We start from the raw sequence: 18411 nt of genomic DNA, 5'->3' as shown, positions 1-18411 counted from the left end.
AAAAACAAGAACCATATATATGCTGCTTAAAAGAGACTTACTTCAGATCTAAAGACACACACAGGCAGAAAGTGAGGGAATAGACAAAGGTACTCCATGCAAATGAAAATGTAAAGAAAGCCAGGATAGCAAATATATCAGACCAAAAAGACTTTAAAACAAGGTCTGTAATAAGAGATAAAGAAGGACATTACATAACGATCAATGAATCAGTCCAAGAAGAAGATATAACGAGTGTAAATATATATGCACCCAACATAGGAGCACTGAATACATAAAGCAAATATTAATAGACATAAAGAGGGAAAAACTGACAGTAACACAATGATAGTAGGGGACTTTAACACCCCACTTACATCAATGGACAGATGATCCAAACAGAAGATCAATAATGGAACACTAGCCTTAAATAACACATTAGACCAGATAGACCTAACAGATTTATATAGAACATTCCATCCAAAAGCAGCAAATTGCTCATTCTTTTCAAGTGCACGTGGAACATTCTCCAGAATAGATCACATGCTAGGTCACAAAACAAGTCTCAGTAAATTTAAAATTGAAACCATATCAAGCATCTTTTCTGATCACAATGCTATGAGACTAGAAACGAAGTACAAGAAAAAACTGCAAAAAAACACAAACACACAGAGGCTAAACAATGTGCTACTCAACAACCAATGGGTCACTGAAGAAATCAAAGAAATTTAAAAATACCTGGAGACAAATGAAAACGAAAACACAACGATCCAAAATCTATGTAATGCAGGAAAAGCAGTTCTAAGAGAGAAGTTTATAGGGATACAAGCCTACCATAGGAAACAAGAAAAATCTCAAATAAACAAGCTAATTTTACACCTAAAGTTACTAGAAAAAGAACAAACAAAACCCAAAGTTAGTAGAAGGAAAGAAATCATAAAGATAAGAGCAGAAATAAACAAAATAGAGACTAAATAACAACAATGACAACAACAAAACAATAGAAAAGATTGATGAAACTAAGAGCTGGTTCTTTGGTGTGACATTTTTAAAGTACTGAAAGAAAAATCATCCCAGAATTTTATGCCTATCTTTCAAACATAAGGGTGGACAAGAGGGCAGACAGCAGAAGCAAGAAGAACTACAATCCTGCAGCCTATGGAACAAAAACCACATTCACAGAAAGACAGACAAGATGAAAAGCCAGAGGGCTATGTACCAGATGAAGGAACAAGATAAAACCCCAGAAAAACAACTAAATGAAGTGGAGATAGGCAACCTTCCAGAAAAAGAACTCAGAATAATGATAGTGAAAATAATCCAGGACCTCAGAAACAGAATGGAAGCAAAGATCGAGAAGATGCAAGAAATGTTTAACAAAGACCTAGAAGAATTAAAGAATAAACAAACAGAGATGAACAATACAATAACTGAAATGAAAACTACACTAGAAGGAATCAATAGCAGAATAACTGAGGCAGAAGAACGGATAAGTGACCTGGAAGACAGAATGGTGGAATTCACTGCTGAGGAACAGAATAAAGAAAAAAGAATGAAAAGAAATGACAGCCTAAGAGACCTCTGGGACAACATTAAACGCAACAACATCCACATCCGTCCCAGAAGGAGAAGAGAGAGAGAAAGGACCAGAGAAAATATATGAAGGATTATAATCGAAAACTTCCCTAACATGGGAAAGGAAATAGCCACCCAAGTCCAGGAAGCGCAGAGTCCCATACAGGATAAACCCAAGGAGAAACACGCCTAGACACATAGTAATCAAACTGGCAAAAATTAAAGACAAAGAAAAATTATTGAAAGCAGCAAGGGAAGAACGACAAATAACATACAAGGGAACTCCCATAAGGTTAACAGTTGATTTCTCAGCAGAAACTCTACAAGCCAGAAGGGAGTGGCATGATATACTTAAAGTGATGAAAGGGAAGAACCTACAACCAAGATTACTCTACCCGGCAAGGACCTCATTCAGATTTGATGGAGAAATCAAAAGCTTTACAGAGAAGCAAGAGCTAAGAGAATTCAGCACCACCAAACCAGCTCTACAACAAATGCTAAAGGAACTTCTCTAAGTGGGAAACACAAGAGAAGAAAGGACCTACAAAAACAAACCCGAAACAATTAAGACAATGGTCACAGTAACATACATATCGATAATTACCTTAAACGTGAATGGATTAAATGCTCCAACCAAAAGACACAGGTTTGCTGAATGGATATAAAAACAAGACCCATATATATGCTGTCTACAAGAGACCCACTTCAGACCTAGGGACACATACAGACTGAAAGTGAGGGGCTGGAAAAAGATATTCCATGCAAATGGAAATCAAAAGAAAGCTGGAGTAGCAATCCTCATATCAGATAACATACACTTTAAAATAAAGAATGCTACAAGAGACAAGGACGGACACTACATAATGATCAAGGGATCAATCCAAGAAGAAGATATAACAATTATAAATATATATGCACCCAACACAGGGGCATCTCAATACATAAGGCACCTGCTAACAGCTCTAAAAGAGGAAATCGACAGTAACACAATAATAGTGGAGGACTTTAACACCTCACTTACACCAATGGACAGATCATCCAAAATGAAAATAAATAAGGAAATAGAAGCTTTGAATGACACAATAGACCAGATAGATTTAATTGCTATTTATAGGACATTCCATCCAAAAACAGCAGATTACACTTTCTTCTCAAGTGCACACGAAACATTCTCCAGGATAGATCACATCTTGGGTCACAAATCAAGCCTCAGTAAATTTAAGAAAACTAAAATCATATCAAGCATCTTTTCTGACCACAACGCTATGAGATTAGAAATGAAATACAGGGAAAAAAAAGTAAAAAACACAAACACATGGAGGCTAAACAATACGTTACTAAATAACCAAGAGATCATTGAAGAAATCAAAGAGGAAATCAAAAAATACCTAGAGACACATGACAATGAAAACACGACGATCCAAAACCTATGGGATGCAGCAAAAGCAGTTCTAAGAGGGAAGTTTATAGCTATACAAGCCTACATCATGAAACAAGAAAAATCTCAAATAAACAATCTAACCTTACACGTAAAGGAACTAGAGAAAGAAGAACAAACAAAACCCAAAGTTAGTAGAAGGAAAGAAATCATAAACATCAGAGCAGAAAAAAATGAAATAGAAACAAAGAAAACAATAGCAAAGATCAATAAAATTAAAAGCTGGTTATTTGAGAAGATAAACAAATTGATAAACCATTAGCCAGACTCATCAAGAAAAAGAGGGAGAGGACTCAAATCAATAAAATTAGAAATGAGAAAACAGAAGTTACAACAGACACCGCAGAAATACAAAGCATCCTAAGAGACTACTACAAGCAACTCTATGCCAATAAAATGGACAACCTGGAAGAAATGGACAAATTCTTAGAAAGGTATAACCTTCCAAGACTGAACCAGGAAGAAATAGAAAATATGAACAGACCAATCACAAGTAATGAAATTGAAACTGGGATTAAAAATCTTCCAACAAACAAAAGTCCAGGACCAGATGGTTTCACAGGTGAATTCTATCAAACATTTAGAGAAGAGCTAACACCTATCCTTCTCAAACTCTTCCAAAAAATTGCAGAGGAAGGAACACTCCCAAACTCATTCCATGAGGCCACCATCACCCTGATACCAAAACCAGACAAAGACACTACAAAAAAAGAAAATTACAGACCAATACCACTGATGAATATAGATGCAAAAATCCTCAACAAAATACTAGCAAAGAGAATCCAATAACACATTAAAAGGATCATACACCATGATCAAGTGGGATTTATCCCAGGGATGCAAGGATTCTTCAATATACGCAAACCAATCAATGTGATACACCGTATTAACAAACTGAAGAATAAAAACCATATGATTATCTCAATAGATGCAGAAAACGCTTCTGACCAAATTCAACTCCAATTTATGATAAAAACTCTCCAGAAAGTGGGCATAGAGGGAACCTACCTCAACATAATAAAGGCCATATACGACAAACACACGGCAAACATCATTTTCAATGGTGAAAAACTGAAAGCATTTCCTCTAAGATCAGGAACAAGACAAGGATGTCCACTCTCACCACTATTATTCAACGTAGTTTTGGAAGTCCTAGCCACAGCAATCAGAGAAAGAAAGAAATAAAAGGAATACAAATTGGAAACGAAGTGAAACTGTCACTGTTTGCAGATGACATGATACTATACATAGAGAATCCTAAAGATGCCACCAGAGAACTACTAGAGCTAATCAATGAATTTGGTAAAGTTGCAGGATACAAAATTAATGCACAGAAATCTCTTGCACTCCTATACACTAATGATGAAAAATCTGAAAGAGAAATTAAGGAAACACTCCCATTTACCATTGCAACAAAAAGAATAAAATACCTAGGAATAAACCTACCTAGGGAGACAAGAGACCTGTATGCAGAGAACTATAAGACAGTGATGAAAGAAATTAAAGATGATACCAACAGATGGAGAGATATACCATGTTCTTGGATTGGAAGAATCAATATTGAGAAAATCACTATACTACCTAAAGCAATCTACAGATTCAATGCAATCCCTATCAAATTACCAATGGCATATTTTACAGAACTAGAACAAAAAGTCTTAAAATTTGTATGGAGACACAAAAGACCCCGAATAGCCAAAGCAGTCTTGAGGGAAAAAAACGGAGCTGGAGGAATCAGACTCCCTGACTTCAGACTATACTACAAAGCTACAGTAATCAAGACAATATGGTACTGGCACAAAAACAGAAACATAGATCAATGGAACAAGATAGAAAGCCCAGAGATAAACCCACGCACCTATGGTCAACTAATCTATGACAAAGGAGGCAAAGATATACAATGGAGAAAAGACAGTCTCTTCAATAAGTGGTGCTGGGAAAACTGGACAGCTACATGTAAAAGAATGAAATTAGAACACTCCCTAACACCATACACAAAAATAAACTCAAAATGGATTCGAGATCTAAACATAAGACCGGACACTATAAAACTCTTAGAGGAAAACATAGGAAGAACACTCTTTGACATAAATCACAGCAAGATCTTTTTTGATCCACCTCCTAGAGTAATGGAAATAAAACCAAAAATAAACAAATGGGACCTAATGAAACTTCAAAGCTTTTGCACAGCAAAGGAAACCATAAACAAGACGAAAAGACAACCCTCAGAATGGGAGAAAATATTTGCAAATGAATCAACGGACAAAGGATTAATCTCCAAAATATATAAACAGCTCATTCAGCTCAATATTAAAGAAACAAACACCCCAATCCAAAAATGGGCAGAAGACCTAAATAGACATTTCTCCAAAGAAGACATACAGACGGCCACGAAGCACATGAAAAGATGCTCAACATCACTAATTATTAGAGAAATGCAAATCAAAACTACAATGAGGTACCACCTCACTCCTGTTAGAATGGGCATCATCAGAAAATCTACAAACAACAAATGCTGGAGAGGGTGTGGAGAAAAGGGAACCCTCTTGCACTGTTGGTGGGAATGTAAATTGATACAGCCACTATGGAGAACAGTATGGAGCTTCCTTAAAAACCTAAAAATAGAATTACCATATGACCCAGCAATCCCACTACTGGGCATATACCCAGAGAAAACCATAATTCAAAAAGACACATGCACCCTAATGTTCATTGCAGCACTGTTTACAATAGCCAGGTCATGAAGGCAACCTAAATGCCCACTGACAGACGAATGGATAAAGAAGATATGGTACATATATACAATGGAATATTACTCAGCCTTAAAAAGGAACGATATTGGGTCATTTGTTGAGACGTGGATGGATCTAGAGACTGTCATACAGAGTGAAGTAAGTCAGAAAGAGAAAAACAAATATCGTATATTAACGCATATATGTGGAACCTATAAAAATGGTACAGATGAACTGGTTTGCAGGTCACAAATTGAGACACAGATGTAGAGAACAAACGTATGGACACCAAGTGGGGAAAGCGGCGGGGGTGGGGGTGGGGGTGTGATGAATTAGGCGATTGGGATAGACATGTATACACTGATGTGTATAAAATTGATGACTAATAAGAATCTGCTGTATAAAAAAATAAATTAAATTTAAAAATTTTCTTTAAAAAGGAAAATTAAAGAGTATATATATATATATATATATATATATATATATATATATATATATATATATACATACACACATATGTATGTATACCTGAGTCACTTTGCTGTACAGGAGAAACTGGCACAGCATTGTAAATCAACTACACTTCAATAAAATTTTTGGTTGTTTGTTTGCTTTTTATACTGCAGGTTCTTATTAGTCATCAATTTTATACACATCAGTGTATACATGTCAATCCCAATCGCCCAATTCAGCACACCACCATCCCCACCCCACCGCGGTTTTTCCCCCTCGGTGTCCATACGTTTGTTCTCTATATCTGTGTCTCAACTGCTGCCCTGCAAACCAGTTCATCTGTACCATTTTTCTAGGTTCCACATACATGCGTTAATATACGATATTTGTTTTTCTCTTTCTGACTTACTTCACTCTGTATGACAGTCTCTAGATCCATCCACATCTCAACAAGTGACTCAATTTCATTCCTTTTTAAGGCTGAGTAATATTCCATTGTATATATGTACCACTTCTTCTTTATCCATTTGTCTGTCGATGGGCATTTAGGTTGCTTCCATGACCTGGCTATTGTAAATAGTGCTGCAATGAACACTGGGGTGCATGTGTCTTTTTGAATTATGGTTTTTTCTAGGTATATGCCCAGGAGTGGGATTGCTGGGTCATATGGTAATTCTACTTTTGGTTTTTTAAGGAAGCTCCATACTGTTCTCCATAGTGGCTGTATCAATTTACATTCCCACCAAAAGTGCAAGAGGGTTCCCTTTTCTCCACACCCTCTCCAGCATTTGTTGTTTGTAGATTTTCTGATGATGCCCATTCGAACTGGTGTGAGGTGATACCTCGTTGTAGTTTTGATTTGCATTTCTCTAATAATTAGTGATGTTGAGCAACTTTTCATGTGCTTCTTGGCCATCTGTATGTCTTCTTTGGAGAAATGTCTATTTAGGTCTTCTGCCCCTCTTTGGATTGGGTTGTTTGTTTCTTTAATATTGAGCTGAATGAGCTGTTTTTATATTTTGGAGATTAATCCTTTGTCCGTTGATTCGTTTGCAAATATTTTCTCCCATTCTGAGGGTTGTCTTTTCGTCTTGTTTATGGTTTCCTTTGCTGTGCAAAAGCTTTGAAGTTTCATTAGGTCCCATTTGTTTATTTTTGGTTTTATTTCCATTACTCTAGGAGGTGGATCAAAAAAGATCTTGCTGTGATTTATGTCAAAGAGTGTTCTTCCTATGTTTTCCTCTATGAGTTTTATAGTGTCCGGTCTTATGTTTAGATCTCGAATCCATTTTGAGTTTATTTTTGTGTATGGTGTTAGGGAGTATTCTAATTTCATTCTTTTACATGTAGCTGTCCAGTTTTCCCAGCACCACTTATTGAAGAGACTGTCTTTTCTCCATTGTATATCTTTGCCTCCTTTGTCATAGATTAGTTGACCATAGGTGCATGGGTTTATCTCTGGGCTTTCTACCTTGTTCCATTGATCTATGTTTCTGTTTTTGTGCCAGTACCATATTGTCTTGATTACTGTAGCTTTGTAGTATAGTTTGAAGTCAGGGAGTCTGATTCCTCCAGCTTCGTTTTTTTCCCTCAAGACTGCTTTGGCTATTCGGGGTCTTTTGTGTATAACTGAGTCACTTTGCTGTACAGCAGAAACTGGCACAGCATTGTAAATCAACTAACTTCAATAAAATTTTTAAAATAAATAAATAAAAACCTCCTAAGGGAAAATGAAACTAGACCCTTTTAAACCCAGCTCTGGGGCTTCCCAGGTGGCGCAGTGGTTGAGAGTCTGCCTGCCAATGCAGGGGACACGGGTTCGAGCCTTGGTCTGGGAAGATCCCACATGCCACGGAGCAACTGGGCCCGTGAGCCACAATTAGAGCCTGCGCGTCTGGAGCTTGTGCTCCGCAGCAGGAGAGGCCGCGATAGTGAGAGGCCCGCGCACCGCAATGAAGATGAAGAGTGGCCCCACTTGCCGTAACTGGAGAAAGCCCTCGCACAGAAACAAAGACCCAACACAGCCATAAATTAATTAATTAATTAATTTTAAAAATGGAAAAAAAAATACTGCATTATACCATGTGGCAATTAATAAACTGATTTATTTAAAAAAAAAAAAAAAAACCCAGCTCTTACCACAGGTTTAGTTTGGGTCAAGTTGTGTCCCTGACATAACTACACATTTTAAAAAGGTGTCAGAACACAACTTACAAGCTCCAAAAAAGAAAAAAAAACATAAGGGTGAAATAAAGACTTTTTGAGATCAACAAAAGCTGAGAGAATTCATTGCCAGTAGATCTACACTACAAGATTATTAATGGAAATTCTTCAGGCAGAATGAATATGATACCAGATGGAAACTGCAGTTACACAAAGGAATGAAGGAGACCAGTAATGGTAAATATGTGTTTGAATATAAAGAAACTCTTCTCATTTTCAATCTCTTTAATTATTTTTTTAATATTTATTTATTTAGGCTGTGCCAGGTCTTAGCTGCAGCACACGGGATCTTCATCATGGAGTGTTTAGTTGCCACATGCGGGATCTTTAGTTGCAGCATGCGGGCTTCTTAGTTGCAGCATGCAGACTCTTAGTTGCGGCACGCGGACTCTTAGTTGCAGCGTGCGTACTCTTAGTTGCGGCATGCAGACTCCCTGTTGTGGCATGCATGTGGGATCTAGTTCCCAGACCAGGGCTCGAACCCAGGGCCCCTGCACTGGGAGTGCAGATTCTTACCCAGTGGACCACCAGGGAAGTCCCCTCTTTAATTATTTAAAGCAAAGACAACAACAAAATATCATGGAATTTATAATACATATAGAAGTAAAATGTATAACAACAGCACAAAGGATAGAAAGTGGAAATGAAATGTACTGTTATAAAATTCTTATACTAAATGAGAAGTAATATTGTATTATTTAAAGATAATACTTATAAAGATGTATCCTGTAAATGTAGAACAACCACTAACAAAATAAAACAACAAATAATATGGAGATAATATGGGATCATTAAAAATACTCTATTAATCAAAAAGAAGGCAAGAAAGGAGGAAAAAACGAATAAAGAACAGATGAGATATAGATAACAAAGAATAAGATGGTAGATTTAAACCTAACTACATCAATAATTATACTGGGACTTCCCTGGTGGCACAGTGGTTAAGAATCCGCCTGCCAACGCAGGGGACACAGGTTCAAGTCCTGGTCCAGGAAGATCCCACGTGCCGCGGAGCAACTAAGCCTGTGCGCCACAGCTATTGAGCCTGTGCTCTAGAGCCCATGAGCCACAACCACTGAACCCATGTGCCACAACTACTGAGTCTGCACTCTAGAGCCCGTGAGCCACAACTACTGAAGCCCGCGTACCTAGAGCCCATGCTCCACAACAAGAGAAGCCACCACAATGAGAAGCATGCGCACCGCGACGAAGAGTAGCCCCTGCTCGCCACAACTAGAGAAAGCCCACGCGCAGCAAAGAAGACCCCACGCAGCCAAAAATAAATAAATAAATTTTAAAAAATAAAATAAAATAATTATACTAGGTAAGCAGACTGTACACTCCAAATAAAAGACCAAGATTGCCAGATTGCACAAAAAAAGCAAGACACAACTATATGGTGTCTACAAGAAACCCATTTTAAGTATAATTATACAGATAGGTTAAAAGTAAAAGAATGGAAAAGATATCCAATGAAAACAATAACCAAAAGAAAGCTGAAGTGGCTGTTAGTGGCTATATGTTAATATTAGAGAAAGACTTCAGAACAAAGAACAATACAAGAGATGTTTAAGGTGTCAATTCATCAAGAAGACATAATGGCTTCATTATACATAAAGAAAAAACGGATAGAACTGAAGATTCTGCTTCAGGTAAACTCTCTATAGACCAACCCTCCCAATGAACAACTAGAAGCTCTGGAAAAAATACAAAAAACGATTACCTGAGGATTCTGAATAGTACACTAAAATTGTAAAGGGGAGTCAAAACATGAAGCAATTGACAGAGTTGGGGAGTTTCCTGCTTTTAGGGGATTTTGCCCTGAGAGTGGGCATCCGTCACAAATTAGCCCTGAGAGTGGGCATCCATCACAAATTAGCATAACTTAAGCAACTAAAACTCCAAGAGAAACTGTGACATCTTTCTGGCCAGAGGAAAGAGAGGAAGGTTCTGGGCAATCATGGATGCCACCAAAATGAGTGGAGAATCCCAAAAGAGACAGAACCAGAAAAGGGGATGCCTTAATTCTGTGAACGAACATCACATACATCTCAGGCTGATCCCTCCCTAAATGGTATATACACAAGACACACTCAAAAGTAGCAGAGCAAAAGCTGAAAGAATTGAAATGAGACTTGAAGTGCAACTCACAGAAGCTGACACAGCTTACAGTTAACTGCCAAGTAAAACAAACACATCAACATTCCTCAGAGGAATATCACAGAATCCAGAGTCTACACAATGTAACATTCACGATACCCAGGATACAATCCAAAATTACTCACTGTACAAAGAACCAAGAAGATATGACCCATTCCCAAGGAAAAAGACACTAAACAGAGAACAACATCAAAATGACATAAATATTAAAATATTCAGACATACACTCAATGGAACAGAACAGTATACAGAAATAAAACCACACATATGTGTTCAACTGATCTTCAACAATAATGTCAAGGTATTTCAATGCGGAAAGAATATTCTTTTCAACGTAAGTTGCTAAAACTGGATACCCGTATGGGGAAAAAAAATAACCTTGACCCTTATATCATACAATATACAACAATCAACTCAAAATGGATCACAGACCTAAACATAAGAATAAAACTATGATGCGGCCACTTTGGAAAACGGTTTGGCATTTCCTCAAAAGGTTAAACATAAGAGTTACCATATGACCCAGCAATTCTACTCCTAAGTATTTCTTTCCAAGAGAAATGAAAACAGGTATCCACACTAAAACTCGTACACACATGCTCATACCAGCATTATACACAAGAGGCAAAAAATATAAAGAAACCCAAATGTCCATCAATTGAAGAACAGATAAATTAAATGTGTTATATTCATACAATGGAATGTCATTTGGCTGATACATGCTACAACATGGATAAACCTTGAAAATACATATGGCTTCACTTATATGAAACATCCAGAATAGGCAAATCTATAGAGATGGAAAGTAGATTAGTGGTTGCCTAGGACTAGAGGCGATAGGAGGTTTGGAGAATGATGGCTAAAGGGTATAGAGTTTCTTTTTGAGATGATGAAAATGTTCTAAAATTGTGGTGATAGTAGCACAATTCTGTGAGCATACTAAGAACCACTGAATTGTACACTTTAAATGGGTGAATTTATGGTATGTGAATCATACCTCGAAATAAAGTTATTACAAAATCAGAAAGCTAAAACTATAAAACTTTTATAAGAAAATATAAAAGATTTGTGTTCTTGGGGTAGGCAGATTTCTTAGAACACAAAAAGCATTATCCATAAAAGAAAGAAATTGACAAACTACACTTCATCAGAGTTCAAAACTTGTTTTTTTGAAAGACACTGTTAAAAGTAAAATAAAAAGGTAAGCCTCAGACTGGGAGAAATATTTTACAAAGCATTTATCTAATAAAAGACTTATATACAGTATACATAAATAACACTTACAACAAAATAAGACAAACAGCCCAATTTTTTAAATGGGCAAGAGCAGAACAGATACTTTAACAATGAAGATATAAGAAAAGCCATTAAGCACATGAAAATACACTCATCATGAGTCATTAGGCAAATGCAAAATTAAAATCAGAATGAAACACCACTATACTCACTAGAATGGCTAGAATTTAAAAAACTGAAAATACCAAGGGTTCAAGAGGTTATGGAGCAACTGGAACTCTCCACTACGGATGAGAATACAAAAACAGTACAGCCTCTTTGGAAAACAGTTTGACAATTTCTCATTTGACCCTGCAATTCCACTTCTAGCTGTGTATGTACTCAAGAGAAATGAAAACATAAATCTACATAAAGATCTGTACATTAATGTTATTTCATGGCAGCTTCAGTAATAATAGCCCCAAACTGGAAACAACACAAATGGGCAACAACAAGCAAACAGATAAATAAATTGTAGTAAATCCATCCAATGGAATACTATCAGTAATTAAAAAGGAATAAACTATTGATATATGCAACAACATGTATCAATCTTAAAGGACTACACTAAGTGAACAAAGCTAGACATGAAAGACTACATAGTGTATGCTTCCATTTATTTGACATTCTAAAAAAGGCAAAATACAGTAACAGAAAGGTGATCAGTGGTTGACAGAGGCAGTGGAAGGGAAAGAGGACTGACTACAAAGGGGCATGAGGGAACTTCCTGGGACAATGAAAATGTTCTATATCTTGATTGTGGTGATTATAAAACTATGTGCATTAATTAAAACTCACGAAACTAGACATTTAGCATGGGTGAATGCTAATGTTAATAAATTATGCTCAATAAAGTTGATTTTTTAAAAAAGGACAATTAGTAGTTTCATTCCTTTTCTAAGTCTACAGAGGTTCTCGAGGTCTTAGGTAATTCCCCAAAGGTCTCAATATCCAATCTGCTCCATTTTTAGGGTCCAATCTTGATTTCTACTTCTTACATGTCTTATGATTAAAAGTACAGCACCTCTACAAAGGATCATAAGAGACTACTACGAGCAACTATACATCCATAAAATGGACAACCTAGAAGAAATGGACATATTCTTAGAATGGTACAATCTCCCAAGACTGAAGCAGGAAGAAATAGAAAATATAAACAGACCAATTACCAGTACTGAAATTGAATCAGTAATTTTAAAACTCCCAACAAACAAAAGTCCAAGACCAGATGGCTTCACAGGTGAATTCTACCAACACCTAGAGAAGAGTTAACACCTATCCTTCTGAAACTATTCTAAAAAATTACAGAGGAACGAACACCTCCTAACTCATTCTGTGAGGTCACCATCACCCTGATACCAAAACCAAACAAAGATATCATAAAAAAGGAAAATTACAAGCCAGTATCACCGATGAGCATAGATACAAAAATCCTCAACAAAATACTAGCAAACGGGGACTTCCCTGGTGGCATAGTGGTTAAGGAACCGCCTGCCAACGCAGAGGACATGGGTTTGAGCCCTGGTCCGGGAAGATCCCACATGCCTCAAAGCAACTAAGCCTGTGCACCACACCTACTGAGCCTGTGCTCTAGAGGCCGCGAGCCACAACTACTGAGCCCGCATGCCACAACCACTGAAGCCCGCACGCCTAGAGCCCATGCTCCACAACAAGAAAAGCCACTGCAATGAGAAGCCCGCACACTGCAATGAAGAGTAGCCCCCGCTCGCCACAACTAGAGAAAAGCCCTTGAGCAGCAATGAAGACCTCACGCAGCCAAAAATAATTAATTAATTAATTTTTAAAAAATACTAGCAAACCGACTCCAACAATACATTAAAAGGATCATACACCATGACCAAGTGGGATTTATTCCAGGGATGCAAGTATTCTTCAACATCTGCAAATCAATGTGATACACCACACTAACAAACTGAAGAATAAAACCATATGATCATCTCAATAGATGCAGAAAAAGCTTTTGATAAAATTCAAATCCATTTATGATAAAATCTCTTCAGAAAGTGGACACAGAGGAAACATACTTCAACATAATAAAGGCCATATAGGGACTTCCCTGGTGGCGCAGTGGTTAAGAATCCGCCTGCCAACGTAGGAGACGGGTTCGATCCCTAGTCCAGGAAGATCCCACATGCCGTGGAGCAACTAAGCCCATGCACCACAACTACTAAGCCCGCACTCTACAGCCCTCGAGCCACAACTACTGAGCCCGCGTGCCACAACTACTGAAGCCTGTGGACCCGTGCTCGGCAACAAGAGAAGCCACCACAATAAGAAGCACACACACCGCAACGAACAGTAGCCCCCACTCGCTGCAACTAGAGAAAAGCCCACACGCAGCAACGAAGCCCCAATGCAGCCAAAAATAAATAAATTAAATAAATAAATTTAAAAATAATAATAAAGGTCATATATGACAAACCCACAGCTAACATCATACTCAATGGTGAAAAGCTGAAAGCATTTCCTCTAAGATCAGGAACAAGACAAGGATGCCCACTCTCACCACTTTTATTCAACACAGTTTTGGAAGCCCTAGCCACAGCAATCAGAGACAAAAAGAAATAAAAGGAATCCAAATTGGAAAAGAAGAAGCAGAACTGTCACTGTCTGCAGATGACATGATGCTACACATAGAAAATCCTAAAGATGCTACCAGAAAACTACTAGAGCTCATCAGTGAATTCAGTAAAGTTGCTGGATACAAAATTAATATACAGAAATCTGTTGCATTTCTAAACACTAAAAATGAAATATCAGAAAGAGAAATTAAGGAAACAATCCCATTTACCATCGTATCAAAAAGAATAAAATACTTAGGAATAAACCTAGCTAAGGAGGCAAAAGATCTGTATTACAAAAACTATAAGACACTGATAACAGAAACTGAAGATGACCAAACAGATGGAAAAATATACCGTGTTCTTGGATTGGAATAATCAATATTGTTAAAATTACCATGACTACCCAAGGCAATATACAGATTCAACACAATCCCTATCAAATTACCAGTGGCATTTTTCACAAAACTAGAACAAAAAAATTTTTAATTTGTATGGAAACACAAAAGACCTTAAATAGCCAAAACAATCTTGAGAAAGAAGAACGCAGCTAGAGGAATCATGCTCCCTGGCTTCAGACTATACTACAAAGCTACAGTAATCAAAACAGTGTAGTATTGGCACAAAAACATACAGATCAATGGAACAGGATAGAAAGTGCAGAAAAAACCCACACACTTATGATCAATTAATCTATGACAAATGAGGCAAAAATATACAATGGAGAAAAGGCAGTCTCTTCAATAAGTGGTGCTGGGGAAACTGGACAGCTACGTGTAAAAGAATGAATTAGAACATTCTCTAACACCAGATACAAAAATAAACTCAAAATGGATTAAAGACCTAAATGTAAGACCAGATACTATAAAACTCCTAGAGGAAAACATAGGCAGAACACTCTTTGACAAAAAAAAAAAAAAATCACAGCAATATTTTTTTGGATGCATCTTCTAGAGTAATGGAAGTAAAAACAAAAATAAACAAATGGGACCTAATTAAACTTAAAAGCTTTTGCACAGCAAAGGAAATCATAAACAAAATGAAAAGACAACCTACAGACTGGTAGAAAATATTTGCAAATGATGCTACCAATGAGGGATTAACTTCCAAAATATACAAACAGTTCATACAGCTTAATATCAAAAAAAACCAAAAAACCTAATCAAAAAATGGGAAGAAGACTTAAATAGACATTTCTCCAAAGAAGACATACAGGCACATGAAAAGATGCTCAACATTGCTAATTATTAGAGAAATGCAAATCAAAACTATAATGAGGTATGACCTCACACCAGTCAAAACGGCCACCATTAAAAAAAAGTCTACAAATAATAAATGCCGGAGAGGGTGTGGAGAAAAAGGAACCTTCCTACACTGTTGGTGGGAATGTAAATTGGTGCCGCCGCTATGAAAAACAGTATGGAGGTTCCTTAAAAAATTAAAAATAGAGTTATCATATGATGCAGCAATCCACTCGTGGGCATATATCGGGAGAAAACTCTAATTTGAAAGGATACATGCACACCAATGTTCACAGAAGCACTATGTACAACAACCAAGACGTGGAAACAACCTAAGTGTCCACTGACAGATGAATGGATAAAGAAGACGTGGTACATATATAGAATGGAATATTACTCAGCCATAAAAAAAAGAATGAAATAATGCCATTTGCAGCAACATGGATGGACCTATAGATTATCATACTAAGTGAAGTAAGTCAGACAGAAAAAGCCAAATATTATATGATACCACTTATATGTAGAATCTAAAAAAAATGATACAAATGAATTTATTTACAAAACAGAAACAGACTCACAGACACAGAAAACAAACTTATGGTTAACAAAGGGGATAGTGGGGCGGGAGGTTGGGGTGGGGGAGATAAATCAGGAGTTTGGGATTAACATATATACACTACTATATATAAAATAGATAAATAACAAGGACCTACTATATAGCACAGGGAACTATCCTGTAATAACCTATAATGGAAAAGAATCTGAAAAAGAATAGATATATATGTGTATGTATAACTGAATCACTTTGCTGTACACCTGAAACTAACACAACATTGTAAATTAACTATACTTCAGTTTAAAAAATGGTTTAAAAAAAAAGTATAGCACCTCTGAAACACAAAACTCTAAATTTTGTGTGTACGGTTCGGAGAATACATAGACCAGACTGACATAAAACCTACATGCTATCATCTCCAGCTAAATTACAGATGCAGTCAAACATTATTTGATCCTTCTGGAACTTTTCAGGCTTCCTTGCTTGCTTTTCTCATCTCCCCATTAAAAAGAATTTACCATAAATATCTAGTAGCTCATTCTTATACAGGGTACAAATCTCAGTTTCAGAGACTGCAACATTAAACAGCAGATCAGCTTTAAACACATGTAGTCTGTTTGCCAATACCTACAGAATGCACTGCATTTTCCACAAAGATTAATGAATTTCTCATTATACCATCACTCCCAAAATAATCACAGGCAAATAAAGAATACTGCAACCAAGGGAAAAATTAAGCAGATTGGGCTATCAGTTGCAATTAGGTTTTAAAGAACAAACAAAGGCATTTGGGAAAGGGGCTGGCACACGTTATCCAGAATTCAAGATGGGCTTTCCTGCATATCTACAACAGCAAGAAACTGGAAATATATAAAATAGCCCATGTGAACTGCATGCAGAATATAATGAGGACCTTGGAGAAAACCAGAATTAATCATTCACACAGATATCTCCAAAGAAAATGAAAAAGAACAAGATGTGAAGGGGGGTATAAGGCACTTGTAGGTTCTGACATGGACAAACTCTGTATTACCCAAATGTTTTGGAAGACACACCACACTTTAAAATTAATCTTGCTCTATAGCTCTACAGAGTCAACAGTAAGTGAGAGACTACTATTAGCAAAGAGATATGACAACTAATAAAAGAACAAACAAAATAAACTCACACATGATTGCAAAAGGCCCAAATGCAAACTTAAAACTGTCTAGAATAAAATGGAATTATACTTAAGCAGAAATATGCCTCTTCTTCCATTACTGTAGTTCACCCCCTGCAATAAATCAGGGCCAGTGTCTTTTATTTATGTGTAAACCCATATTCCTGGTAGGCAAACTGACCTAGGTGGCAGTCATTTATCCTAGTGCTCTAATATATATCATAAATGATAAGATTGGGAGAAACAAAAGCTAGGTGTTTGAGGATGGAGTTGGGCTGACACTCACCACAAACTTCTCACCATTCTGCTCCACATGTTTGTATGTGGGGACCGATATGGGCACTGCTTGCTTTTCTGTGTAATCATAAAATGACTGTCCCAACGAGTCGTCACTGGGATCTAGGTTATCTGCCTCATGAGGAGGTACAGATAACACTGTCAAGATCAATTCCTTCTCGCCTGCTCGGATCAGGTCCACCACCTGCTTGTGTGTCGCCCCCTCAACATTCACGCCGTTCCTAAGGGGAAAAAGGGAAAAAGACAATCCCATAAACCAGAAGGGTCCAAACACCTTATAGCTCCACCCTCCTGCCCCCACTCCAGTGTCATGAAGTATGAACCACAAAATAAAAAGATCAGTTTGGTTCCAGAAAAGCTGTTCATGTTTTTACAAATCATAACGTGAAAAAATGTGTGTGAACTTATGGCAGGGGGAAAAAGTGGCAACAGGTCAAAGGACCTACCCTTCCTCTATGCTGGAACCTCGCACACAGCCTCAGGAAAACACAAGGGAAGGAGGGTGAAGCTGAGGAGGGAACAAAGCTTTTAAAGCCAATTTCCTCATCCTAACTAAGCACGTATACAATACAATAAAGTGGCTTTTAACAATCCTGCCACTTGAACTGTTCTTTGCCCTTTTTAAATTTCTTAAGAATTGGGAATTCTGTCAAAAGAAATTTTTCACAAAATATGCTCCCTTAATTTGTAAAGACTCAAAAAGTATGACTTAAGATAGTTCTTTTACATTTGTATCTGATT

At 37.1% G+C, this 18411-nt stretch overlaps 1 protein-coding gene across 2 annotated transcripts in view; it reads right to left on the bottom strand.

Annotated features, from left to right (window-relative positions):
* Window positions 1-18411, bottom strand: part of SNX27 (sorting nexin 27) — an 85968-nt gene that overhangs the window by 44848 nt on the left and 22709 nt on the right. For both annotated transcript variants that reach the window (XM_059931305.1, XM_059931312.1), the window contains exon 2: window positions 17660-17891. In XM_059931305.1, the coding sequence (XP_059787288.1) occupies window positions 17660-17891 (232 nt within the window). The remainder of the gene's footprint in view (window positions 1-17659; window positions 17892-18411) is intronic.

Source organism: Balaenoptera ricei, chromosome 1 (assembly GCF_028023285.1).
Source record: "Balaenoptera ricei isolate mBalRic1 chromosome 1, mBalRic1.hap2, whole genome shotgun sequence".
NCBI lineage: Eukaryota > Metazoa > Chordata > Mammalia > Artiodactyla > Balaenopteridae > Balaenoptera > Balaenoptera ricei.
The sequence above is the reverse complement of the archived record's forward strand: the minus strand, read 5'-3'. Positions and strand labels throughout refer to the sequence as shown.